The following is a 27,919-nucleotide window of genomic DNA, read 5'->3' as shown; positions in this document are numbered from 1 at the left end:
GTGATTTAAGGGACGTTAATCGTGTTTCAGAAACTGCTGATCCGCTGGGATTTTCCTGTACAAAGATTTAAAACATCCAGTCAAGGGAGTTTCTCTGAGTGTAAATGGCTTGTCAAAAACAGAGGTCAAAGGAGAACAGATGTTTTGAGATGACCAAGGTTGTAGAAGAACATGTCTGAATGAAAACTGCTGAACCCTGAGGCAGATTTTATACAGCAGTGGGACAACAGGAGACTGGAAATACATTACCTTAGGGGTGGGCAATTCCAGGCCCAGAGGGCCGGTGTCCCTGCAGGTTTTAGATGTGTCCTTGAACCAACACAGCTGATTTAAATGGCTAAATTAGCTCCTGCAGTTCTCCAGAGGCCTGGTAACGAACTAATCATGTGATTCAGGTGTGTTGACCCAAGGTGAGATCTAAAACCTGCAGGACACCGGCCCTCGGGGCCTGGAATTGCCCACCCCTGCATTACCTGGTCTGATGAATCCCAATTTCTGCTGCAGTATTTGGATGGACGGGTCAGATTTAGGCATCAAAAACACAAAAGCATGGAATCATCCCGCTTGTATCAGTGGTTCAGGCTGCTGGTAGTCTAATGATCTCAGTGCACTTTGACCCCAGGAAAACCCACTGAGCATCGCTTAAACGCCACTCCCTATCCGAGTATCATTGCCGACAGTGTCCATCCCTTCACGAGCACAGTGTACGCTTCAGAGGATAAAAATCTCAAATCGTCTCATACTGGTCTCTTGAACATGACCGCGAGTTCACGGATTCACCAGATCTCAATCCAACAGAGCATCTTTGGGATGCGGTTTCATATCATGAATAATATATTTCCCTATAACACTTTAAGCAATAGATGGTAATCCTTAACTGCAAGACACATTATCAATATTTAAACCTTATTAGAAAGAAACCTTTTTACTGCAGAGGTATTTTAAGAATATTTGGCTGCTAACACTTTTACTATACTGGGATTTTTATTCATACTATTCATTATTCATACTTCTTTTATCAAACATTTATCAGTTAAGAGAACACGCAAACATTTTCAGTCTTCAATTGTGTATTTATTTAAGCAGACAAGACTGTGCACCCCCTGTACAACATTTCTGTACACAGACACCATAAATAAAAATCTAAAAACATCAGTTAAGTAAAAATTCTTTCTAGAGATCCATTGAAGAGACACAAAAATAATTATACAAGTTTTACAAAGTATTCTCCCCCTTTCTCGTCAACATTTAGATCCCATTAAAAAGCTTTATGACAGACAGAGAGAGGAAATTTAAAATAATTCGCCTTTCAAACTTTCTCCCACTTTCAGAAACAGAGAGCCGGCATGAACCGTCCACGTGTCCTACGCGTTATCGTTTAGGAATTTCAGGTCTTGTGGCCGAGCTGACAGAAGGCCTCTCTCTGGTGGCGCGTCAGCATCAGAAGGATTACACCCTTTCTTTTGGCAACAGGAAGAAATAAGTGAGGAAGAAAAAAAAAAAAAAAAAAAAAAACCCACGAAGAAAAGGCGAGATGGTCTAAAACCGTTAGCTGCACTCTGCATGTGACTGGAAGCAAAATATTCTTGAGCCGTGACGCGATCGTGTCAATTTCTTTGTAAATCACACTTCTAAAATTTTCTTGGCTCTTCATCTAATACGATACTTCCCATCTGAGATCTGTGAATTACTGCACCAGTCTAGTAAGAAGAAGATGAGTCATTTTCTTAATGGGTGAAGAGTTCCCTCCTGCTGTCTGCAAAAACAATTTCCACTTGTATTATTGTAGATTTAAAATCATGCCCGTGCATCTTGCAAGCCTGAAACATTTCAGATTTGTCAATGTTCACATTAGCAGTGGCAGAAACTGCAAAGACATTGCAGTGAAATAATAAATAAAACCGCACGTTTCTTTATCTTTAAGCTCCGTTTTGGGCTCCACCAACTCATTAAAACATATCTGGATCTTTATTATAAACAAAATCTCCCCTCCTTAAAAACTGATTTTTATTAAAACTACTTTTTAAACATCTGCAAAACCACTGAGCGCTTCCATAGAGGTAAAGAAATGGGCTCTTTAATTTGCTGCCGTCACTCCACTATGAGTGACACAATCACATTTTTCCCATCGGATGCAAAACTGAAACTATGCTGCTCAGTAGATAAAAGCTGAGATGATTAAATCTAACATTTGAAATGGACGCTGAAGTCATAGAAGTTCGAATTCATCACTTTGTTTGTTTTTATTTATGGTTACCGTTTGCGGTGGGGAAAATGTCACGAAGGCCAACACAAACAACAGACAGCCTCAAAGTGAACAACAGACAACAACACACAAACTATATTTCAAAACAATGGACAGCGAGTTTGGTTGTATTGCAATGTTTCTGATTAAAATAATTCTTACACTGAGTAGAGGACTTAAATTTCAGTATGTAATTTAATAAAAAATAAAATAACATGGTGGCAGTTAATAGCTAGTTTTCTCCATGAATCTAGAAAGGAGTAAACAGACACGTTCTGGAGACACTGGTTTGTGGTGGGGAAAAACCCACCAATCACTGAATACTGTGACAGCATTTAATTAATAACCCTCCGCAAAAACCAAAAAAGAAAACAAGCTCACAACCGGCGCTCGATTCGAAAGCAACAGAGTCAAAAAAAACAGAAAAACTGTCTTCCTGCACTTTACAGAGATGCGCAGTAATGCAATCAGTAGTGACGATAGAAAGCCCACCTGAAATTACAGGTGAATCTTTCATTGCACAATCCAAACCTCTGTCCAGTGACTCTATGACGCCAGTGTTGACAAATTAAAAGAAAACGCATCAAGTGGTTTGAAGACGTGCAAACTCGACACGGCGTTCTGTTTTTAAAAACTGAAACATGACAGAGGAGCTTTTGGTTCAGGCTGACAGAGCTTGAACCAAAGCTTGAAGCTTCGCAGACTGATAAATACAAATAAACCAAAAAAAAAAAAAAAGTCTCCATGACAACAAAAACACCTCCATTATATTTTATGTGGTGGGATACAGAAGAAACAAATACATCCTTCATGTATGAAGCTGCACATCTTTTGTTATGCAAATCTAATTTTAGGCCTTATTCATTCATTCAAAGACATAATCATACAAGCGCTTTTTCTAAGCTAACATCCACGCACACACAAACTGGAGTGTCGGTGTGTTCAGGATACTTTGACGAGCAGCCGGGAATTGAAACACCAACCTGATTAGTAGACGACCCGCTCAACCTCCTGAGCCACATTTATACCAACAAATAATACAGTAAACTATTTTCTGTTTCACCAGGGAGAAGCACAGATCTGTACGAGGTCACTGACCTTTCTAGATAACAGAAATGGTCTCGCTCTTCGTTCAACGATGTGGTTTTCATAAGTGTTTGGCTTTATTAAACATTTATGAACATCAATGGACTCATCCGCTTTTAATTTGGAGCATTTTTCCTAATTGGGCACTTTTATTAGTGGGAGTGTGGATATCGATTGAATGTATACAGTCTGTGGCTACGCTAGAGGCTCTGTGAGGTTTTTAACTATATAGAATATCATTACAACCCATCTTGATTGTTGATATGTTTCAATCTGGACAGAAAGAATGAATGACTAACACTTGGTGTTGAAAACATTGCCAATCACAATATCAGATCAAACCTACAAAACCCACTATATTCCCAAGAACTCCCATCAGCGTTAAGGCTATAATTTATTCACTGATGACTAACTCAACAGTTTGTATCTCCCCACATTGTCTCAAGTAAATTTTAAAGAGAGAGAAAAAAAAAAAAGACATGAAATGCCAAAACCTAAAAATTTTAAGGATCTTGACTGAACTAGAAGACACGACAGACTCTTAATTCGGTGCACGTCAACATTCACAGTGATGGTTACACATGACGTCCTTTCTCTCAAAGTAAACAAACTAGAATGTTATGGCTGGTAGTGAAAACAAAAACATCAAACATCTGCAAACAGTTGTGTGGAGATCCTTTTCCAGCTACCTTCCTGGCCGATACAAACCGATTCTAACCGTCGCGTTCAGTCAGTACCAAAAAAATAAATAAAGACCTACACCAAAGCTGACTCAAAATGAAGTTTAGACAGGGAGAGAGAAGGAGTGGCAGGTCACATGACTGGCCCGTGATGTCAGACACCTCATTCTTCAACACAAACAGCCCTCAGTCTCCAGGTGATTGAGACCTGCCTCTGAGCCGCCGGGCTACACGCAGTAATGTCTATGACAGCTACCAGAGTGAGGACGAGTCCTCCTTTACACCACATATTGGTGGTTGCTGCTGTAGTTTGTCGTGTAGGTCTGCTGGCTGTACTGGAAGTGGTCAGTCAGGACGTGGTTCCAGCTGTGCTGCTGCTGCTGCTGCTCCGGGCTGTGGGGGAAAGGCACTGACCCGTTGGCCTGGATCTTCTCCAGCGCCGGGTTGTCAAAGGACATCAGGTCCTGTTTGGAGCCCGGCAGCAGCTTCTTCTCCTTGTTGGCGTCATACTTGGCCTGTTGGGAAAGGACAAGAGCAAAAAGATTTGAAATCAACCAGGTTTTAAATGTTGGATCACCTGAACTGACCACGTAGGTCACAATGGTCAAAGAAGATAAATGAGTGCAAAAAAGGAAAGCAGCTCAAGTTGGATTGATGGTAAAACTACTGGAAGAAGTCCTTTAAGGGTGAAAGCAAAGCAGTCTGTGGACTGAAAATGAACAAGGACAGGAGTGTAAGTGGACTTGGGGGCTGGTAGAGAAGCAGATCACTTAGAGACAGTAAGTTCCAGACCCTGAACTCTAAGTGCAACGTTTGTATGTTTCTCTTACCCCACGACGTAAGAAAGGTGAAATTATTTATAGCGTGTGTGTTTTGACAACAATGACATAAAACAGGCTTGCATCACATCCAATTTAAACAACAGAAGCAAGTGCATGTTGCATCGTGCCTTAATGGATTAAATGCACATCTTTATAATGAACTTTCGCTCGGGCTGACTGACCTTGTTGTAAAGGAAGACTCCGACGATAGCCGTCATCATTCCCAGGACGTTTGTCAAACTGACGGGATTTCGCAGCATTAGCAGCGAGATGCTGATGACCATGATCCTCTTGGTGGCGTTGGCGACGGCGTAGCTGAGCGGGCTGACGATGTTGAGTATACTGAAGGCGATGACGTTCTGAGCAAAATTGCAGAACCCACTGATGAGTAGCAGGATAATGGTACTCATGGACCCCGAAACATCCGTCTGAGACGAAAGGAGTTACGTCAGATAAAGCTCACGGTCACCGAAGCGGCTCTAGTTCACGCCAGACTCTTACTGCTACTCACCAAGTCTCCATTCACCAGAAACACAGAGAGGTCCACCAGAACCCAGGTGGGCAGCATGAAGATCACAGCGTTAAAGCCCAGGATGTTCAGCAGCCTCAGGTGGTGGACCCGCGTGTCACGCAACATCTGTAAAAACACAATAAAACCTTAGGCTGCAACTCTGTTAATGCGTCTTTAAACTGATATAAAGAACTCTGGTAAGCATTTCAGCACACTTTCAGAAATCTCCATTTCTTTATTATACACTCAAGAGATTTAAAATGCACCACTCTATTTTTTGCCCAATCTGGGAAGACCTTTCATCTGTTAAGAAAACTATAGCTGCCTTTTTGATAACATGTGAGACTTTGTCACACCCGACTGATTATTGTGAGCAATCCTGTGTCGTCACAAAACCTTTATCCGGCTAACGCACCCAAGCCTATTAAAAAAAAAAAAAAAAAAAAAAAAAAAAAGGCACCACAGGTTTGGAAAAAATGACATGTGAGATTTCCAAGACTGGGGCAACCTGAGTGGGATCGTGCCACTGGGATGCTGGAGGAAAAACCCGTGAAGTTGTTTGAATGCAACAGGACAATCCTCCTCATCAGACTCAGACGCTCAAAAACAAAAAAAACAAAAAAAACAAAAAAAAAAGTAATACTGCGTTATTAAATCCCTTGAGTGCATTTTCATTTCCTCTCTGTTAATGTGTCATAAGTAGGAAGGAGAAGGAGATCCTACATTGACTTTTTCCCCCACCCTTTGAGACTCAGAAAGTAGCAGTTAAACTGTGGTTATGATTTGAATGAAAAAACAGGAAGTCTCTAACAATGTCTGCTGGTTCATTTGGACATTTTTCAGAGAAGAGAAAAAAAAAAAAAAAATCAGCAGATCAGCACACGTGGCACACAGCAACATGAGGGTGGATTACCTTTTTGGAGAAGATGTTCTGCAGTGAGAAGCAGAGCGTGGCAGCCAGAGCGCTGATTAGTCCCGTCATATTAAAGGACAGCTCGGTCACTGTGGCCAGCAGCACCCCACCAATGATGGGAATGAGCGATACGTACACCTAAGACCACACAAAGCACAAACTGTTTCATCACTTACATCTAAAGCAACACATTTAGGAAATTTCATTTCCAGCGCAGGAAATATTTTGCACTCTCTAGCAAAGATGGCAGGTTTATAAAAATAAATTAGCAACCATGTTTGTAATCAATGAACTGCTTTAATTCATTCATAAATATGCATCCAATCAATATAATGGTCTAACAGACAGTAACAGTAACATAGAGAGACAGAAGTATTTCCCATGACAAACTGTGCTGATGTACTGCTGGCAGTAACGCCTGTAGCTTATCAGGAACAAACTCAAAGTCTACAGATGACATGTGTTTATAAATATCTGTTTTGGCTGAACAGCTGGTGAAACTTTGTCTTGAAAATAGTAAAATTGACTTTTAACATAAACAAGTAGAGAGTTTCTGTTGTCTCACAACATCCAGATGATTCACTGATTGAGCTATTAGTGAATACATTTTGTAGATCAGCGGTCCCCAACCTTTTTCGCGCCACGGACCGGTTTATGCCCGACAATATTTTCACAGACCGACCTTTAAGGTGTCGCGGATAAATACAACAAAATAAAACTAGTACCGGTACCCAAAAAAAGAAGATTTATTCATAACACACATGAAAAGACCCCGGAAAACCGAGTTAACGATAAAAACGATAACAAAATAACGCTGAAAACCCATAAAAACCCTGAAAACCATACATTTCACACCTGAGCTTCAACTCTCGCAGCCTGGTACCAAATGAGTCACGGACCGATACCGGTCTGAGGCCCGTGGGTTGGGGACCGCTGTTGTAGATGAACTGAAAAAAGAAAGTAGTAATTGTAGCCAAATGAGTGAGAATGTGAGCAGCTTGGTGCCTCCTAATGATACAGTGATGTGAAAGAAACGTTTCACAGGCCTCTATACTCCATGATTTAATCGCTTATAGAACCACCTTTAATAGCAATAATTAAAAGTAACTGTTTTCTGTATGACTAGGGCTGTTCGATATAACGATATATATCGGATGACGATATAAAAACGTCTATCGTTTCATTTTACGCTATCGTTTGTTTCGTGGTGTCGCAAAATAAACTTTACGGCAATATTTTTTTTCATCGTTTTGATGATCACTGTAGTGGCTATATTAATTTCTTAAAGTTCTCTCTTTCTCTTATATTTAATATAACCACACTACCGACGGACAAGCGCCTGTTTTTAATGGGTTGTCATTAGCAACAACGACGGTAACAGCATCGCATGTCCGCTTGTTTATTTTCCACATAAACCTTTCACAATAAAGCTCAAGATCCTGTTGAGACTATTCAAAATAAACAGAATCACGTGAAAGAGTATTATTGACGGATGAGAAGCAAAAAAGAAGTTGTCAGGTGCTAAAAAATAAACCTTAGACTCAAACGTTAGAACAGGCTTTTCCCCGTAGCACGCCGTGTAATAAATACTCACAAAGAAAACGGCGGCCGTTACAACTTATATCTAAAAATGTGGAGTTTCATGCATCGGTTAAAACACTCAACTCCAGGTACACGACGCCCAGCTGGAAACGCTTCACCTACCCGAGATTCACAGAATTTACAGAAAATATTACATTTTTTGTGATTTATATCGTTATCGGATGATAGATGTTTTATATCGGGATATGAGATTTTGGTCATATCGCACAACCCTATGTATGACTATCATTGTGGATGAATTTCTTCTTCACAACATTGCTTCACTTCATTGAGGTGTGTGGTTTTTTTGTTTATGCACAGCTCTCTTTATGCCCTGCCACAGCACTTCAGTCAGGTTGAGGTCTCGACTTTGACTTGCGTGATGCAATAACTTGATTGTTTTCTTTTTCAGCCATTCTGCCTGTTAACTCAGTTTGGGACTGGCTTTACTGTCAGACAGGTGGCCTTGGTTCATGGTTATTGTTGCCCTCCTGTTGCTGTAAAACAAGCCTAAACCATCACTGCTCCACCACCATGCTTGACAGCAGGTATGAGGTGTTGGTGTGATATGTTGTGTTTGGTTTTCGCCGATTGTGGCGTTGTGCATTATGGCCCAACATCTCCACTCTGGGCTCGTCTTTCCAAAGGACACTGTTCTAGAAGCCTTGCAGTTTTTTTAGATGTAACCTTTTAAGTTGGGCCTTAAATTTCTTTCTCCTGGGAACCCTTCCAAACAAGTCATACTTGTTCAGTGTTTTGCTAACATTACTATCATAAACTGGGGTGAATCTGATGGGACTTCTACTCCTGGGAAGCCTTTGCACTGTATTAACAAACACCAGACCAGCAAATTGCCAAAATGACTGCTTTTATAGAGGCGGTCACACTTGCTGAGGATCAGTTATTCAAGGGCATTTGATTAGTAGCTCCTGGCTGCTACTTATCCTCTTAACTCCTATGAAAGCAGTAAGCGTGTAGTGCATGGAGTCGTGTAAAACACTCTTTCATATGACTGGATAAACATTGGTTCGTGTTAATTTGGTCAGCACCTCAGAGAAAATGTGAAGCAACATTTCCGACACTGAATTAATAAAACCCAAACATGACCACATTTTCACCCACTGAAAAATAAAGAGATAACAAGAAGTGGAAAATTTCCAAAAATGGTTGCTAAACTGCACAAGAAGACATAATTTCACATTAATGTGTGTTAGTGTATTTCTAATCTTCAGCACAGCGATTAGTCCAGAGTGTGCAGCTGGACCTGGTAACTCTGCTTAGACATACACTTGAGGAGAACAGCTCATCTACAGATTCATTTGCATCCTGAAATACAGCGTCCATCACTTGTTATGAAACCCACTTGTGCACCTACACACTCACCCACTCAGCCCCCAACAAACCACTCTGAAACTAAAAAAAACAAACAAAACTAAACACTGAACAGCAAATAAATGCTCTCAAGCTATCAAACCACTCTTCATCTCACATGAGCAAAACGCACAAGACCAATAAGACAGCCTCCAACTGAGCTAAACCCCCCAAAATTTCCATTGGTATCATTGTGACCCAAACTGAACTGCTGCAGCACAACATACTTAAACTAGCTCCATTAATGTGTTGTTTAATAATTAACCAGTCTCTTAACTGGATGCACTACAAGGAAACAGTTCCCAGTAAAAACTTGTTCACACACCCTCATGTTAAAAGTTAACTTCTGATAACACACCAAACGTGCAGGTGCATCAAAAAAAAAAAAAAAAAAAAAAAAAAGATGCAGGTCTACTTACTGGCATCACAAAAATATACAGTGGGGACAACGTTGAACCTTCAGGGAGGAGTTTTCTATTTTGGTAAAGGCCCAGATTTGTGTCCTAATTCAGGTGCTCCAAATTATTTTGGAGATTTAGACTAAAGCTTAAATTACACTCCACAGTGGTGTTGCAGTGGCCTGCATTGCATTGTGCTGACAAGGTGCTCTCCACATAAAACCCATCCAATATCATGTGGTCTACCAATTTTACCTAAATTATAACCATAAGCATAATTAAAGTCCATGTTTTAAACATTACACATTGATAAAGTGTTTTATGAGACGTATTATAATAAGTCTCATACAACTTCAGTTCTCACACATAGTAAGAGGTCATCAGAGCCATGTTGCCTCCCGTCTCAACACTGAACTGGAAGATAAACATTACGTGCTAATCTCAGACTCTGAAGACTTTCACATGACGCAAACTCTGTGTAAACATTTCATTGCCATGGATCCAGTTAGGTTTTGAACACTGCATCTATGTTTAAGTTTAGACTTAAAACTTCCCTTTTTGATAAAACATATAGTTGGGCCTGAACGAGGTCAACCTGAATCCTGCCATAGGCCCCTGCTGCTGGGAGCTTCTCATGATGCACTTAGTGTGTCTTATTTACTCACTGTGTGTTTACACATCACTTTGCATTTTAATAACTATTAAATAACTGTTTTAATAACTATTAAAATGCAAAGTGATGCATTCTGGCTCTATACCACAGACCCGTCTTCCCCTTCTCCTTCCCATTGTCGCCAAGAGCTTCCTGGTTGTTGGGAGTTTCTATATATTATTGTTCTTGCAGTATAAAGGTCACTGTTGTTGTCATTTGGTGCTATAGAAATAACATTGGATTGAAATGAACTGAAACTAAACGGACAGCTCAGTCTAAAGTCAGTAAATGGATGCTACACATGAAAGGAATTCTGGGATTTGTGATACTGGGCAATGTAGATCCCACTATCATTAGTTAGGTTCTAACTACTAGAGTTAGGTTTTTTAGATGTTATAGGGTAAATATCTGGTACTACAGGGCTAGGAATGTAGACTCTCAGGAGTGTCTGATCTCAGACAGCAGATATGGAAACCAGTAGAAACATGTTTTCCAGGTAGGGGACTGATAGTATATTTATTCTCATATATACAAGGCATACAACATTCATTAAAATTATTACAATTAAGCGCCTGGTTTCTATGTTAAAGCCTGAATATAGAATGAAACACACACACTTTTATATCCAAGTTCAATGTGATATTGAAATTAATATTTTTCAAAAGCCGACTTCTGTTGTTATTACATCCAAAAGTTTCAAGGTATTATCTCTCTAATGTTCCCAATATGAATTTTTGAAATACTCATATTTATGTACGGCAGGCAGAGCACAAGGTTTTAGTTTGATTTATGCACCTTCACATCCCTGCAGGAAGTTTATCTTTTACCAATAAGAAGACAGGATATGTGCTGGGTGCCATTACAATGTGTATTATAATGGTTTCTACAGACCTTCAAATCTGCTGCCAGAGATAACAGATCCAAATATTCGAAGATTTCAAGCATCCATTATTCTATGTCTGCAAGCTGCACTCCAGAGAGTCTGCAATCACATTTAAAACACTTGAAGCACGGAGCTCAAGTAGTTTTACAGGGAGTGCAGAATTATTAGGAAAGTTGTATTTTTGAGGAATAATTTTAGTATTGAACAACAACCATGTTCTCAATGAACCCAAAAAACTCATTAATATCAAAGCTGAATGTTTTTGGAAGTAGTTTTTAGTTTGTTTTTAGTTTTAGCTATTTTAGGGGGATATCTGTGTGTGCAGGTGACTATTACTGTGCATAATTATTAGGCAACTTAACAAAAAACAAATATATACCCATTTCAATTATTTATTTTTACCAGTGAAACCAATATAACATCTCCACATTCACAAATATACATTTCTGACATTCAAAAACAAAACAAAAACAAATCAGCGACCAATATAGCCACCTTTCTTTGCAAGGACACTCAAAAGCCTGCCATCCATGGATTCTGTCAGTGTTTTGATCTGTTCACCATCAACATTGCGTGCAGCAGCAACCACAGCCTCCCAGACACTGTTCAGAGAGGTGTACTGTTTTCCCTCCTTGTAAATCTCACATTTGATGATGGACCACAGGTTCTCAGTGGGGTTCAGATCAGGTGAACAAGGTGGCCATGTCATTAGTTTTTCTTCTTTTATACCCTTTCTTGCCAGCCACACTGTGGAGTACTTGGACGCGTGTGATGGAGCATTGTCCTGCATGGAAATCATGTTTTTCTTGAAGGATGCAGACTTCTTCCTGTACCACTGCTTGAAGAAGGTGTCTTCCAGAAACTGGCGGTAGGACTGGGAGTTGAGCTCGACTCCATCCTCAACCCGAAAAGGCCCCACAAGCTCATCTTTGATGATACCAGCCCAAACCAGTACTCCACCTCCACCTTGCTGGCGTCTGAGTCGGACTGGAGCTCTCTGCCCTTTACCAATCCAGCCACGGGCCCATCCATCTGGCCCATCAAGACTCACTCTCATTTCATCAGTCCATAAAACCTTAGAAAAATCAGTCTTGAGATATTTCTTGGCCCAGTCTTGACGTTTCAGCTTGTGTGTTTTGTTCAGTGGTGGTCGTCTTTCAGCCTTTCTTACCTTGGCCATGTCTCTGAGTATTGCACACCTTGTGCTTTTGGGCACTCCAGTGATGTTGCAGCTCTGAAATATGGCCCAACTGGTGGCAAGTGGCATCTTGGCAGCTGCACGCTTGACTTTTCTCAGTTCATGGGCAGTTATTTTGCGCCTTGGTTTTTCCACACGCTTCTTGCGACCCTGTTGACTATTTTGAATGAAACGCTTGATTGTTCGATGATCACGCTTCAGAAGCTTTGCAATTTTGAGACTGCTGCATCCCTCTGCAAGATATCTCACTATTTTTGACTTTTCTGAGCCTGTCAAGTCCTTCTTTTGACCCATTTTGCCAAAGGAAAGGACGTTGCCTAATAATTATGCACACCTGATATAGGGTGTTGATGTCATTAGACCACACCCCTTCTCATTACAGATATGCACATCACCTAATATGCTTAATTGGTAGTAGGCTTTCGAGCCTATACAGCTTGGAGTAAGACAACATGCATGAAGAGGATGATGTGGACAAAATACTCATTTGCCTAATAATTCTGCACTCCCTGTATTGATAATGGAATTTAAAATAGTCTTAAAGTGGATCGTTTCTTTTGAATATAAAAGATTTTTTATTTGATGAAGAAATATAAGAAACTTGATCAGTGTTTCAGGAAGGGCGTTTTCTCATTTAACTCTAATTTAATACAAGTCTGATCAAAGTCAATGCAGATTTCTCTTTTTCTAAGGAAATATGAGCTCAGCACTAATATGTTTATATGACACATCAACCAAACAACTAATTACTTAAAAACGTCATGACATTAAGGACACCAGGATAACTCCCACATTATAATCAACAGTTGGACAGCTTACTGTACTCCTACATTCCCATCATGCTTTGTTTATTATTAAGAGCTGTGTATACTTCGTCATGAGCGAGGGGCGATTCCTGCATCAAACTATTTTAAACATTGCTGTGTGTCTGTCAGTGAGACTTTGTGGGAAGGTGGCGTACAAAAACAATGGAAAGAGCAGTTACAATTTGGAGGGGATTCAGCTCCTTTTATTTGGAGGATGCACTCTACATGTGTCCTACTAGTTTGTTCTTTGCCTTCTACAACCAGTGCAAAAGATGAACCAGGCATCACTCGTGCTCAAACGCTAACCAGTCGATTCTGAATTTATGCTTTGGATTTAAAAAAAGAAAAAAGAAAAATTAAAGCTAAACTAAATGCTGAACAGAAACTGCTTCCAGCATCTTCATTTTGACTCACCACTAGGGCTGGGCCATATCATACCGTTCACGGTAATACCGGTATAATGTTGGGCAATGATAAGAAAATGAAATATCGCGATAGAATATGGGTAAAACGTGCATGCACAGTGCCTTTGTTTTCATACGCACATGGCGGAAAAAGCATGGCGGTGACAAAGAATGAGAAGGGCGAAAGCGGATCGTTGAATGAAACAGATGAACCAGAATTGGTTTGTAAAAATGCTGCAACTTCAGTGGTGTGGAACTGGTTTAGCTTTCGTCCGTCAGACACACATCAAAGCACTATTTTTGGTAGACCATGCTAGTCGTTATTACCGTGTTTTTTCGGAAACTACGGCACACTTAAAATCAATCCTTTGATTTTTCTGAAAATCGACGATTTTCTGCGGTACACGTCGCTCGAAAATCTGTCAAATGTTTTAGTACGACGATGCTAAGCTACGAACCCGCACCGCTTGATGGATTGTCGGAGCATTACGGCTATCGTAGGCAGGAGCCTCGCAGAGTGATACGTACTGTGCTTCAACATAACATTACCGTATTGTGTGTGTATAACCTCTTTTTAAGTTTTGTGGATATTATACATGGTTATGCTGAGGACATGTCGGCCAATTTCCACTGTCAGCAAGGAATTTGCATTTGCACTGTTAAATTTTTATAGAACTTTACTGCACATAAAAAACAGCTGCTTGTTTAAGTGAAAATACATTGATGGGGGGTTTTTTTGCACTAATAAAGTTATGGAGTTGTAAAGTATTTTGTCTACCATCAGTTATATCGTCAGTTATATCGTCATCACAAATTTTCAAATGTATATCGTGATAAATATTTTTGGTGATATCGCCCTGCTCTACTCACCACTACTGTCTCACGTTTCAAAGCGCACTCGATGAATGGCGAGAATTACCAATGCAGATAATCTTTAGTTGCAGTGCAGTTCAATCATTTTAATTGTGATATTAAAGTGCGACAATTTGTTGTTGCACAGACTGAGACAAAAAACTAACAAAAAGCCTTAATGCAACCTTGCAGTGAAATGCAATCCAAGATATATTTAATTGATATGAGCTGAACTACCAATTGATGTACTGCTAATGCACAGGGTTGTGGTATGCATGGCCCCAAACCCAACTGTCTAAATAACAGAAGAAGTGGGGGGTTAAATGGGAATTTATTAGGCAGTGTGGTCACCTGGTGCAAGAAAAAAAAGCCCCTCTTCCTCTCTCACCTCCACCCTCCCTCAGAAGGTTTCATCAACTTTGTGGACAAAAGCCCCTACAGATGGCTGTAATATGAGATCCAGGACAGACACGGCAGCACTGTGCCACATCACCACTGCTGAGTCTCAGACAGAGCAGGCCTTGTCGTTAGCCGTGCTCAACCTACTCACCTTTGTGGTCTGCTTCTCTCTCATGATAATTCTCGACAGCAGCACAACCCATATCGGCATTGTAGCTTTGACTGTAAAAGACATGACAAGGAACGACGTCAGTTTCTTTTTCCTTGAAAAAACATGAACTATTAACAGCAGCAAGTAGGCACAGTACGTCAGAGCTAGGCCCACACCTCTGTCAAACATCCAACCTGTCACAAACCTGGGGTTTGCACACCTCCCTCGACTGCACACAGACTAAAGCGCAACTCAGTTTATCATTATGGTTTTTTTTCTGAAGAACAATGCCAGAGTAGGCGCTCAGTACTGGCGTCACACAAAGTAGATAGAATGATCATTGTGTAGGTTCACAAGGTTAGAAGCTCATTCCTAAAGTAAAAACACTGATGCAACTGCTGTGGCTCCAAAACTCAGGTCAGAGGCGACAAAGATATTTTACAGTGACATTTTATTTACAGACTTGCTCTAAATCAGTTGTTATTAAGTATCTGCTAGACTTAATACAGAAATAAGTAAATAAAATTGAGACTTTTAGAGTTGTTTCAAGTTGGAACTTGTAGCTACATTACAGTGTCGTGGAGTTTGAAGGCACAATTAATGAGAAATTCAACATGTGTTGCTAACTTGCAGAATCTGCAGGTAATAAGAGAGAGAGTGGAGAAATCAGAGCTGATGAAATTCATCTGCCACAACAAGTTCCAGGAGTCAGTGGAAACTAAATTAATGGAATAATCTTTAAATGACACAATAGATGCAAAAGGTGAAAGTAGTTCAAAAAGGTGCAGTTGATACATACCACGGGAAATATTTGAATTGAACTTGAGGAGGGTTTAATATGTGTATTTCCATCTTTCACAGGATAAGAGGCACATGCTTCCTGCTTTTTTTCTTAAAAATGCAGATCAACTATATAGTTCTTTTGGGGGCTGTAATTTGCAGTCCTATTAAATGAGAAGGTTCACCTTTTATTTGCAAAAAAGAAAAAGAAATAGGGTGGGGAAAAAAGACAAAAGTTCCATACAGGGTTTTTAAATTTACAACATTTGTTTGATAGCTGTCTGTAAAGATTACCCTTGTGATTCAGATTAGTATTAATACTTTAATTTATGCATCTTGCACTATATTTTTCTTGCATGTGCATTTACTTTAGTTTTGCATGTAGAGTATATTGTGGTTTTATACAGTTAGATGCTGTAAATCCATTGTGCTTGTATAATGTGGTTGTAAAAGTCCAACCAGAAACAAGGGTTGAGTTAGCAACAGATAATAACTGTTTTTCATGCTTTGTACTGGAAGTGCCAAATGGCCCTGTCCCTTAAGACAGGGACTAAGAAAACATTCAGATTAGTGACATGATAGTATTATTATGATACATTTTTATAGATTAAGCAGCCTGGTGTACATTTCCTGGGTGCAACATAATCACAGCCGGATTTCCTTTACTTTACCAACAGTATTCCTACACTATTATATAGTGGCTTTCGCTTCTTTCAGCTCAATAACAATGTTAAAGGACTATGTGTTAGTATTAGCCGTTTTTTTTTTTAAACATTTATCAGCAGGTAGCCTCACAAAAATGTCACTTCAGCTTGTTAAAGGAGAAAAATCAGTTGCAGAGGCTCGCATGTTACATGGTGGTTTAACATCTAAGTTAGGGAAGCACGGCGGCTCATTAATGGACCCTCCCCCTTAGCTATGAAGCTAGCAAACAGCAGCTCATTAGTAATTCTTTGGAGAGTCTAAAGCTAATTAGTTTATATTAAGAGGACACGAAGCGAGATTAATTAGCCTCATTAAAACAAGATCTACAGTACACAGATTCTACGTGGGGCCCACAGCCTGGTTAAATGCAGTGCCACCCTGCGTTAGCCGCGATGCTAACATCGGCTGACAGGACGGACACATCATCAAGTTACCCCGGCTGACAGGCTCCAGGTGGCGGCGCATTAAAATGAACACAAAGCCGCTGTACTCACCGGTATGCGCGTACGACACGGGCACTTTCCATATGCTGAAGTGAGCCGACACGGAGGCAAAGTATTTTCCGAAAGCTAAAGGCAGGATGTACCACCAGTAGTACCTGCTCGGCAGTTCTGTTTTGGGGACTCCCCAAGCCCGCAACAGCGGGGGGAGGAAGACGACGATAGAGATGATATGAAAGAGAGAGACCGTGACCGGGTACGGGAATCCATTGAGGATGATCTTGTTGACAACATTTCCCCCCGAGCTGACCGTGTACCAGCACGCACACAGCGAAACTATCCGGATCCCTTCCCTGACCGGGGTCCGCTGCACCGCAGCCATCTTCCAGCGCGGAGTGACGAGTCACCGGTGGTGTGGATGCACCGGAGAAGCTCATCCGTCACACTCACAGCTGCGAACGCTTCCGGGCGTACCCTTCAAAATAAAAGACAACAGTGTCCGTCGAAAGATATTCACCGTGGGCGGAAGTGTACAGCTCACATCTGTAAATACGCGTTAAAACCAAGGTTTTTTATAGTAAGTTTTATACTATAGTTTTAACTTTAGTATTATTTAAATTAATTTAGATTTACTTTGGTTTAAAAAAATCTTTCTTACTACTTGCTTGATTGGTTGTCGTGTTTATTGAGATTCTGGATGAGACTGTGAGTTAAGTGCTTTCAAAAAGTTCAATGTTTTTATTGCAATACCTGGATTGATTTTTCTAAACCTTGCCTCTGACATATGGTCTCGATACATAAAAATTAAAAAGACTGAACATTTTCAAACAATAAAAACTAAACTGAAACAAATGTAACTCTGGAAGCTAACTGAATTAAAACCAAGAAGTCAAAATGAAATAAAAATAAAAGCTAATTAAAAAAATACAAAACTACGATAACTCTAGTGGAAACTTTAAAACAAACACAGCTCTGTGCCTTTATCAAAAAGTACTGTCATGCTGAGTATAGACATTTTAAACATAGCCCATTATTGTACATGTTTATTGTAAAAAGCCAGTATAACTGTCAGTCTCAGCCTTTTCTCTTTTATTGTCACAAAGTTAATGACCATCATTGACACTATCAGTTTGTAAACATATAACATTTATTGTGAGGAGATCTGAGTTCAGGAAAAATTACCGCCCAGCGCTGATGTAGATGTTAAGCCTTGGTAGAAATATGCAGTCTCAGACTGCTCGTGTTTAAAAAGGGAACTGAACATTCAGATTTTTGAAGACTCATACAAAGTCATTGTCAGGCCATCTAACACAATGGTATGGTAATTTCACACGATTTTTAAAGGCTGTATTTAGAGCTGCGACTAAGTACAGTACACGTATATTACTTTAGTGTAAGAAAATGTCTAAAAAAATCTGGTGCCAAACTGAAAACGTAGCAAATTCTTGTAACCAAGATTTTTTTGACATTACATGTAAAAAAAAACAAAAAAAACAAAAAAAAGAGAATTATTCAATCAGTTGCCAGTTTTTTTTTTTTTAACTAAATGATGAATCAGATCAGTTCCTTTCCATTTATAGAGGACAGTACCAGTTAATTTTATTAGGAACTGTCCAGTTATATTATGAAAATATCATGGAAATTGTTTCTCTTAGTGATGAATGGAAATGTACATAAGTGATTTACATGCAGAGACAGTACTGAACTTGTTCTGGATTTAATTGGTCAGGAACATCAGTAACTGCAGAGCCCTTAAAAAAGGGAGTGAGTGTGGGTGAGAGTGGGGGGGGGTTAAAGAGATGACATAATAACACTTCCTTCATTTTCTTTTTATTAACACATTACATGTCCATTGAAAAGGACTAGGTAGCAAATATATTGTCTTTTGCATTCAAATGAACACAAAAGGATCATACCTGTACATTCACTAAGGCTCTGTCTTTAGGGAAAACACGGGTTTCCATAAGGCAAATAATATTTAAAGGAATGCTATTAAGTATTATCCAGCATGTCAATTTATTTCTCACTTCTTCCTGACAGTACAAGGATGCAAGCTGGTAGCACAATCTGCTCTGCCGTGCTGATTCATATTTTACAACCTTAATACACAGTAAAGGGAAAAGGCAAGCCCAAAAAATAAAAAGTACACAGTATCAGGATGTGTTATTTGAGTGTGTAAAGTACAGCATGTTGATGGATCAGTAGGTAAAGTCTGGAATGTCACTTAGTGAACTGATTCCTAACCCTATTATGACACTGCAACAGATGAGATGCCAAAGTGTTGTCAAATCACAAACCATCAATGAATCTGGCCCCTCATTTTAATGTCAGCTACACATCTGTAAAATCTTGCACTACTGTGACGTTGCCGCTTTGACAGCATTTGCCTACAGATTGATAAACGCCCGCCAAAACAGCCAAAGCCACGTTTGTGTTAGTTGCTGTGACGGTAGGTGTCTTCGAGATCATACAACACCGTAGCAGCCTCACTGTTGTTGCTTGCAACAAAAAAACAAAAAACTAACAAGATGATTCAATACAGTTTAAACATGTATGCAAATCTCAATATGTAAATAAATATACATACAGCCAAATTTCTCTATCAGCTTGTATGCAAGCCTTCTCCCCCTCTCACCACAAACAGTGGTCACATCTGGAAGTTTCACATCACATTAAAGAGCAAACAAGAAAAATATTCAAATGTTTTAAAACCGATCCGTCGGTTCAATCTGCTAAAAGTTACAACGAGAGGCAGGCGTGCGGCTGTGGGAAGCAGCAGTTTTAATTTTAAGAGCTCAAACGCTTTGTTCAAAAAGCATGAACAAACGTTCCAATGATGTATCGTGCTACTGCCTGCTGACAAAAGCAACAACCCTGATTTAGTCGGTTAATGCATAAAAATTACATAATAACAATTAAAAAAAACAAAACAAAAAAACTATGAATGACTGCATGAAATGCAATAAAGTCACATTCTGTGAGGCATGTGGATAGAATAAGATAACTTAAGATGGATAAAATGCATCTGTATATTTAATCTCCTCTCCAGTATAGAAACTCGTGGGTATCAGAGCCGCTTGTCTCCCTGCTTTGTAAACTCACTCTGTACACTTGTTAAACATTGACATCTAAACAGTCAAAGATGCATAGCCTTTCCCCTTCACACTGTCCTCACGTTTTGTTCAGACTTTTTCAAAATAAAACACTGATTACACCTCCTGTGCTCCAACAAACACTCGAGCAGGCAGCGTATTTACTCCAACAGCAGCATACACGGTGAAGAAGAGTCTTCACGCATCCCGGCCCGCTCTGCCGCGCAGGGAAGGCAAGGATCGACGTCTCATTTACCGACCTGACTTCAGTTTCAATCCAGGCAGACGTAGGGCAGTATGTTCAGCCTGCTCTCATCTCCGTGCGGGTCCAAGGAGATGCACTCGGTCCAGTCGTACCATTTATCCATTGTGTCATAGCAACCATTTACCCCGGACCAGTGCTGTGTGTGTAACCTGCTCAGGTCTTTGCCAGTCACCTCTCTGCTGACTCCAGGGATCTCTCCAGGTGGCGAGTCTGAAACCAGCGTGTGTGTTTTCTTAGCATCTTTGCTCCGGTGCTCCTCCTTCTTCAGGAACTCTGACATGAAAAAGTGTGCACCGGGGGTGTGCGCGCCCGACGACGTCAGCACATTGCTTTGCTGGCTAAGGTACGACTGGATGATTTCGCTCCTCGACAGCTCTTTCCAGTCCGTCTGCTGGAAAGGACTGGGAGGAACTGGCGGATTTTGCTTCGGCTGTTCTGACCAGTTATTCTCAGGTTTGTGATTCGGTCTGTCCTCGCCCTCTGGGAAAGAATCCTTCTGGAAGGAGGTTTTGATCTGCCCTGTTACAGGATCGAACGTCAGCCTCCTGTCTTTTAACCTCACTGGTTTTGTTCTGTCTTCTACAGTCAGCCCTTCTAAATTAACAGAGCAATCCTTAGGTCTGTATTTCTGTCTTTTTCTTTTCCCTGTATTAAAAGAAGGACCCTCATCTTCCAGACTCTCCACGCCACTGCAGGGGGTGACAGTGGAGCCGTGGAGAGACATACTAGGAGGCAGGTGGTGAGAGTCCAAATCAGCAGACCCTGAACCGTCAGTGTGAAAACCCTGAACAGATGCGCTGAAAGGCTGAGGAGGCAGTCCGAGCCCAGAGTTATCTACAGTCCCAGGTCTCATGCTGGGGGTAGGAATACTCTGTGCTTGGGGTGCAGTTTGTTTCACAACAGCTTCCTGTTTTAGAGTCTGAGGACTGTGCAAGGAACAGCGTGGGCTTCTGGGTCGACACTTTCCCCCAGAGGCAGCTTGCTCCTGTCTGGCTTGCTGCTGCAGAACTGATGCTTTTAGCAAAGAGGAAGTGCTAGGAGGCTTGCTGCATCCTGGGAAATTTGAGTGAGGTTTTACAGCATGAACAGGGATTTTATTTAGCTTGTCGTTGTCCAAAGCCTCAGGAATGTCCCTGTCCAAAGACTGATTTGCACGAATATCTGCAAAAATTTCTGTGCCGGTACCAATTCCATTGGTTTGCAGCTGCTTTGAGTTTTGGATTTTATCATTAAGAGTTGTTTTGGGTATCTTTGCTGGTAAAATCGGTCCTTCCTTCTGCTCGCCCTTGCGTTTTTTGTTGCTCTGTTTTTCCACTCTCAGGGAGCAGTTGTTGAAATCATTTCTGTTCTTCAACTCTGGGCCCGTTTTACCCGACGGTGGGTTGGCGGCTGGAGCAGAGATGCAAGGATGAGCACCGCCAATGGAAGACCACGACGCACTGGTGCCGCCTTTTGACAACACCTCAACCTTCCCTGGTTCGATTAGCTTCTGCCAGTTCCGCAGAAGCTTCTTGGCTCTCTTTGCGAGGTCCTCGTTTTTGGTTTTCTTTCGGACGTCGTTGATGAGCTTGCCCAGGCGGGTTTCCTTTAAGAGGAGATAAGATTGATGATTGTTTAACAGCGGATGAAACTTGACTGCTAAAAATCTGCATTTGATTGCTTTATTTGCTGATGGCACATGTTGTAACTTACCTCCAGTGCCTCTTTGGTGATAGGATATTTCTCCAAAAAGGAGATCACCTCCACGACGACCACCATGTTGCATATCTGCTGGAAAAGAAAGACCAATTATATACAAAAATACTGAGAGATAGGGGTGGGCGGTAAAAACGGTATATGGTAGAAACGATATAAATTTGGCCAACGGTAGAGATTTTGACTAAACCGCTCTACCGCAATAGCGCATGTTGATGGTGTCATCAAGCTGCGCCTGTTTTGGTCGAAAGCATTGCAACGGCTGCAAACAACATCATCTGCAAATTATGCCGGGCGACAGTAACAGCAAAGAGATGAAACACTTTTAGAATATGGGGAAAGCCAAAAACTGCGCTTCCTCCACTTACCTACCATTGATTCATCAATACTAAATTCTCTTGCAGCTGCTCTATTTCCATGTTGTTGCAGTATTAACCTCAGTTGTTCTCCTGACTGAAGTTTGGTCCGTTTATAGCATCCTGCCATGCAATTGCATTTGTCCCTAACCACCAGAAACCCTCACGTTAACTTTTATCAAGTGGGAAAAAGTTTGCGTTCATCCCTCAGCTTCACTGTGCTAATGTTATGCTAATGTGGCTGTTTTGCTAGCGATCACATAGGACATCTTTATATACCAGCTAGTCCGACTTCAGTAACCCTATAAAAGTCACTGCTGTTTAGTTTTCTGTCTTCATTTATGTTGGAAGTGATAGCAGAGCTGTATTTTTTAATTTTTTTCAGAAATCTCTCAGAACATGCTACATCATGTTTAGGTGGAAGCTAGCGAGCTAACTTCCTGCTCCGTTAAATTTAATAAATTCTGTTTCCATGGATGCCTGGATGTTAAACTTAATTGTTACACCTGTTAAAGCAGCAACGCTGATCATTTTATTGAAGATGAAAGAATTTAGACAGTTTTTAACTCTCAGTGATGCCGCAGTGATCAAAGTAGATGGAGTTTAGGACCCAGATTACTCCGCGAGGCTCCTGACTACGATAGCCGTAATGTTCCAACAATCCGTCAAGCTGTGGTTCGAGGTCAGTAAGCACAACCAGAATTCATACATAAGGCACACTGTCGATTTTTGCGATAATTAAAGGATTTTAAGTGTGCCTTACAGTGTGTAAAATACGTTATACAGAAGAAAAATATATCGCGATATATACCGTTACTGCACATGCTTCAAATTATATCGTGATATGGATTTTAGGCCATATCGCCCAGCCCTACTGAGAGATCACAAAAACAGCATTAAAGGAAGACATATCTGTATCTAGATATTGCCACTCCACCAAACACATTCCTCAGAAGGGGAAAAAAGAACTTATCAAAAGGTCGAGAAATCATTTGAATAAACTTTCAAATGTGCACCTGTACGTTTAGAAAACATTTACTAGTTTCGGGCTCAGTTTGTCAAAACGAGAAAGCATGCAAATGTGCCGTTTTAGTCCACCAAAATAGTAGAAAGCCCACGTATTCAGATGATTGTTGTCTTTAATCTGCAGCCACTTCTGCAATGATCAACAATGTGGTTATTGGTTAACATGTGTTGCAGCGGAGGATTTCCTTTGCAAAGCCAAAGCCCAACTCTAGCTGTAGTGTGCCTGCGATCAAACTTATGACATTAAAAAAAACCCTGATCGAAAAACGTTGAGTGAGGAGTCGTTGGCAAAAATGTAACAAGCAGATGCTTCTGGAATAAAATGCTTTACATCACTGTGGACCACAAGCCCTGACTTCTGATTGATGCAGTGAATCACGGTCAGGTCTGCTCTTGCGTTTGCATTACGTGTTATTTACCGCGTGGTCGTCTCCCGGTGTTTTATATTTGGTGCCAGCCGATAGAAACTAATTTTCCGTCCTAGTGGAAAATTCTCTTTGTTGTGGTCAGTTTTATTTGGTGGCAAGCTTTTCTTTGTACAGTCTCTCACATCCATCCAAGCAGTTTCAGCAGTCTGCCAACATTTGTGAATCTTTATACTGAACCTATGATTATTATTCTTCATACTATGGCGACGCATCTGAACAGGCCAATGGCAATAGTTGTGTCAGCCGACGTGTAGTTACATTACTTGTGAAGTGCACATCAGGTTACAGCATTGATATCCTGCTGAAGCATAAATCAGGTGTAAAACTGTGTGTGGGATGCTGTCATGCTGGGCATTTCAAGGCTTTCTAGCAGGATGTCACAGAGAGCACCCCCAGTGCATGACTGCAGGTAAGCATGTTGAAATAAGAAATTGTAGATAGGGATGTCAAACTTATTTTACATTGTGGGCCACACACAGCCCAGTTTGATCTAAAGCGGGCCAAACCAGTGAAACCTCTCTTTCTGTCAGTGTAAAGAAGTTTAGCTAAACATTTAATCCCATTTAATAAAGAAATACTGCTGCAGTAAATGAAAGGCACCTATCAGCATGTCTAAAATTACAGAAAAAGATCGTTCACCCTCCACCAGGCAACCACCTTAATTATTTTAGGTGTAGTATGAATGACAACAGGGGAGGTGCTTTATCAGTAGGACAAGCTGTAAAACTCATGAAAACACAGTTAAAAGCCCTCCTTCACATTTTCCAAAACCATCCAGTTTGGCCGGATTGGAATCTTTGCTGACCGATTCTGGCCCCTGGGCCTTATTTTGACACCCCAGGCATGTGGATAATCAGGCATGTGTTGGACACTCAGCAGTAACACACTAGGAGTACTTAAATGACACTGTAAACAACAACAACAGCTCTGAATCCATTTGTTTGTAATGGTCGCTGGTGCTGGGTAGCTCACTGAGAAGCCATAGATGTTTGTAGGTTGCTGACTAACTCGGCTTGGCTGTTTATACTGCTGTAACACACCTAAAGTAATCCCGGGGTCATCTTAGATAAAGGCGTTACAAACCTCGGAGCCCTGCTGGAGGTCTCCTCTCTGCAGAGCCTCTGTGTCTAAAGGAAACTTGCACTACATTCAGCACGTCCCCCTCTCTTGCCCTGATGAACTCTACTGTAAGTGCACACAATTGTCGCCAGCATCAACTTAACCGGGCTCTGGCATGCCTGCTTCATCACTCACTTTCGCTAACTAGACGTTAGCCAGCTAATTAGCAAGCAAATACTAAGTGTCCAGACGCTGAATGCCTCCACTCTGTCAGTTCCCCTATAGCGACTCGAGGCCACCAGCTCGACCACCATTGTCTGCTCTTCTCCACCCAGTTAATTCCGCTTAAAACCAGTGGACATACTCACATTGCTCTGGCCGTCGATGGCCTGTAGCAGCCGGTCTCTCATCACCTGCGGAGTGGCTGTAGCCGCTGTCATCGCCTGGCGGTGTCGCGGGTCGGGACGGAGACAGACAGCAGAATCCCCCGAAGAGCCGGCGATGGGAAACCCGCCGACACTCACAACTCCGACGGAAGCTCCCCCGAAGCAGCGGGCATCATGCTTTATGATGCTTCTGTCTTTGTTTCCAATCGCCACCCTCACCTGTTTGGTACCGCTAACTGCAGGAGACAGAACACCCTCTCCGGGAATCGGCTACCCCCTCGGCTGGTAGCCGCCTCCTTCTCGGCCTTCTCACCGAGCTTTTTGTGAGGCAGCAGAGCATTGTGGGAAATCTTTACGTAACCGGCTTCGACCCGCGTCAAATCCACGTGCTCGCAGCAAGCTGTAAATTTAACAAAAAAGAGAAAGACAATAAAACCGGAAAGGTGGTGTTGTCCATAAAACCCATCCTAAGAAATCGATTAGAGCAGCTGTCGCTAAAACAAGGATATGTACATATTCTGGAAATCTATCAAATGAGTTTAAAAGAAAAAAACTGTATTATTTATTACAATCATAAGAAACTGAATTCATGTCAATCCAATGAGTTGTTCATCGCCACACGGGGCTTCTCTTAGAAGTAAGGAATTATATTAATAAAACATAACATTCAACCATAAATTCTACGCAGGAATGCAAGTAAATATCTGTATTTTGTATCTTAATGTATCGTAAAACAATAATTATATTTTAGCATTAAATACATTCTGTTAGATTAATCATGACAGAATGCATAACAAATGGAAATGACAAATACTGTTAGAGCATCTGTGTAATAAACCTTATACTAGGCGGTGGTCTAATAAATTTAAAGATAGAAAGCGAGACTATGCTGTATATAAAAGGACTCCATAGTTAAAATTTGCTTACACAAAAATATCCTTTAATAATACCAAATTCATATTTTTGTCTCGTCTGAACGTCCTCCACATCTAACTAATAAATCAAGGTGCCTTCCAGTTCACTTGAAACTGAAGCTTGACGTTGGAGCCACCTTTGATGATATCTCTTCTGTTAGGGACGGTCATCAAAATCTCACCATACAAAACAAGTCTTATTCACTAAAAAATGATTATGGAAAATACGTATGGATATTTCAACTGAAAAATACACTAAATTTCAAAAATCTTATGCATAAACTGTTTATAAATGACAAACAGTGTATGCCACATGATGTTGCCATAGTTGATAACCAAAAAAAACCTCCTCACCAAATCTCTTCAGTTCTCTGCTAATAGACAGGCCGAGTTTGCAGTTGATTAAATCAGCATTGTTGAGAAAGGCAAAGAACAGAAAGAGTCATGAACACACCCTTAAAAAGATTCCTTAATTTTATAAACACATGATTGCTTCAGTTTTATTCAGATTAAGGTTGATACATGTTTGTTTTGTTAAACTAAATCTTTTCCCCAAAACAGCTTAATCTCTTTAAGCTGGGATAAGCTTTGTTATAGTTATATTTTAGTATTTAAAAATGCACAACTCTCTATGTTTTCCAAAACAGATACAGTCCTATTAAAACTAACTCCACCCTTACTGCTTCCACTGGAATTAAAAAGGCAATTAGCAGCAAACTGCTGATAATCAAACACACTTGATTATCTGATCATCAGCAAATGTGAGCACCTATGTAAAAGCAGACGACTCTGGAGCATTCAGGTGTGTTAACACAATGCCAAGGAGGAATGACATAAAACCCTGATTGTTGCTGGCTGTGTCAAGCCTGCTCAGAGGCGATAACAACCACTTGTCTTCTCACACGTCTGGTAAGTTACTTGTGGATTAGAAGAGACTCTCACCAACAGTTTGAGTCACTAGAAGTACACAGAGACGATGGATTCTTCGGGTAGTAATGTTCTATTTCACCTAAGATGAAGAGCTGCTGCATGAGGAGAGTTTGCTGGTTGTTGGTCACCATAACATCTCCAGAAACTGGATTTCTAGCCTGGATAAATATCTCTTCAGACATGCTGTAGCATGACACTGAGACATGTTATGGTTTAAGATGTTTTGAGTTTTGTGACATGGTTGTTATCCTGCTGGATGGGCACGGTCAGCAACAATACTCAGGTAGGCTGTAGGCTGTGGCATTTTAATGATGTTCAGCAGGTACTACGGGTTCCAAAGTGGCAAAAAAATGTCCCCCCACACCATCAAACCACATCTAATCTGAACTGTTCATACAAGGCAGAATGGGTCTGTGCTTTCATGTTGTTTATGCCAAATTCTGAGCCCACAGCTTGGATGTTGCAGCAGAACTTAAAACTCATCAGAACAGGCAACACTTTTATAATTTTCTATTGTTTAAATTTGATTTGGTGAGCTGCTGTGAACTGTAGCCTCAGTTTCCTATTACTGGCTGACAGGAGTGTGGTCTTGTGTTCCTGTAGCCCATCTGCTTCAAGGTTTGACGTGTGTTCAGGGATGCGCTTCTGTATATCTTGGTTGTAACGACAGATTTTTTGCGCTGCATTGATTGCATTATGTTTCTGCAATGTGACTGGCTGCTTTAAAATGCCTCTTAGTTGTGTCTAATGAAGATGCCAGTGAATGAATATTATGCTGCTCTGTTTTGTAGTTGAAACCCGGATGCCTGGAAGCATCGAGTCCACAGGACCCACTCCAGATGTCGTGCAGAATCGCACATTAACATGTTAGCAGCAGGTTTCAAGGGGCCTC

General features: G+C 40.9%; 2 protein-coding genes across 3 annotated transcripts; both read right to left on the bottom strand.

Annotated features, from left to right (window-relative positions):
- Positions 1-1,052: 1,052 nt before the first annotated feature.
- On the bottom strand, positions 1,053-17,338 carry slc35e1 (solute carrier family 35 member E1). Its single transcript, XM_040033342.1, has 6 exons — positions 16,931-17,338; positions 14,952-15,022; positions 6,257-6,394; positions 5,344-5,469; positions 5,015-5,260; positions 1,053-4,526 (listed from the first exon to the last, which is right to left on the bottom strand). Exons 1-6 carry the CDS (start codon positions 17,256-17,258, stop codon positions 4,290-4,292), a joined length of 1,146 nt encoding a protein of 381 aa, XP_039889276.1. The 5' UTR covers positions 17,259-17,338; the 3' UTR covers positions 1,053-4,289.
- Positions 17,339-18,690: 1,352 nt separating this feature from the next.
- On the bottom strand, positions 18,691-25,532 carry LOC120734491 (mediator of RNA polymerase II transcription subunit 26-like). 2 transcript variants are annotated; one of them, XM_040033327.1, is made up of 3 exons: positions 25,166-25,532; positions 21,926-22,003; positions 18,691-21,818 (listed from the first exon to the last, which is right to left on the bottom strand). In XM_040033327.1, the coding sequence occupies exons 1-3, from the start codon at positions 25,235-25,237 to the stop codon at positions 20,241-20,243; spliced, it is 1,728 nt and encodes a 575-aa protein (XP_039889261.1). In that variant the 5' UTR covers positions 25,238-25,532; the 3' UTR covers positions 18,691-20,240. The 2 variants fall into 2 exon arrangements, with proteins under 2 accessions (XP_039889261.1, XP_039889266.1); XM_040033332.1 differs by having other exon boundaries at positions 21,926-22,000; positions 25,166-25,531.
- Between the last annotated feature and the right edge of the window lie 2,387 nt (positions 25,533-27,919).

Source organism: Simochromis diagramma, unplaced genomic scaffold (genome assembly GCF_900408965.1).
Source record: "Simochromis diagramma unplaced genomic scaffold, fSimDia1.1 OVJJ01000334.1, whole genome shotgun sequence".
Classification (NCBI taxonomy): Eukaryota; Metazoa; Chordata; class Actinopteri; order Cichliformes; family Cichlidae; genus Simochromis; species Simochromis diagramma.
Note: the sequence above shows the minus strand (reverse complement) of the source record. Positions and strands in the feature narration are given on the sequence as shown.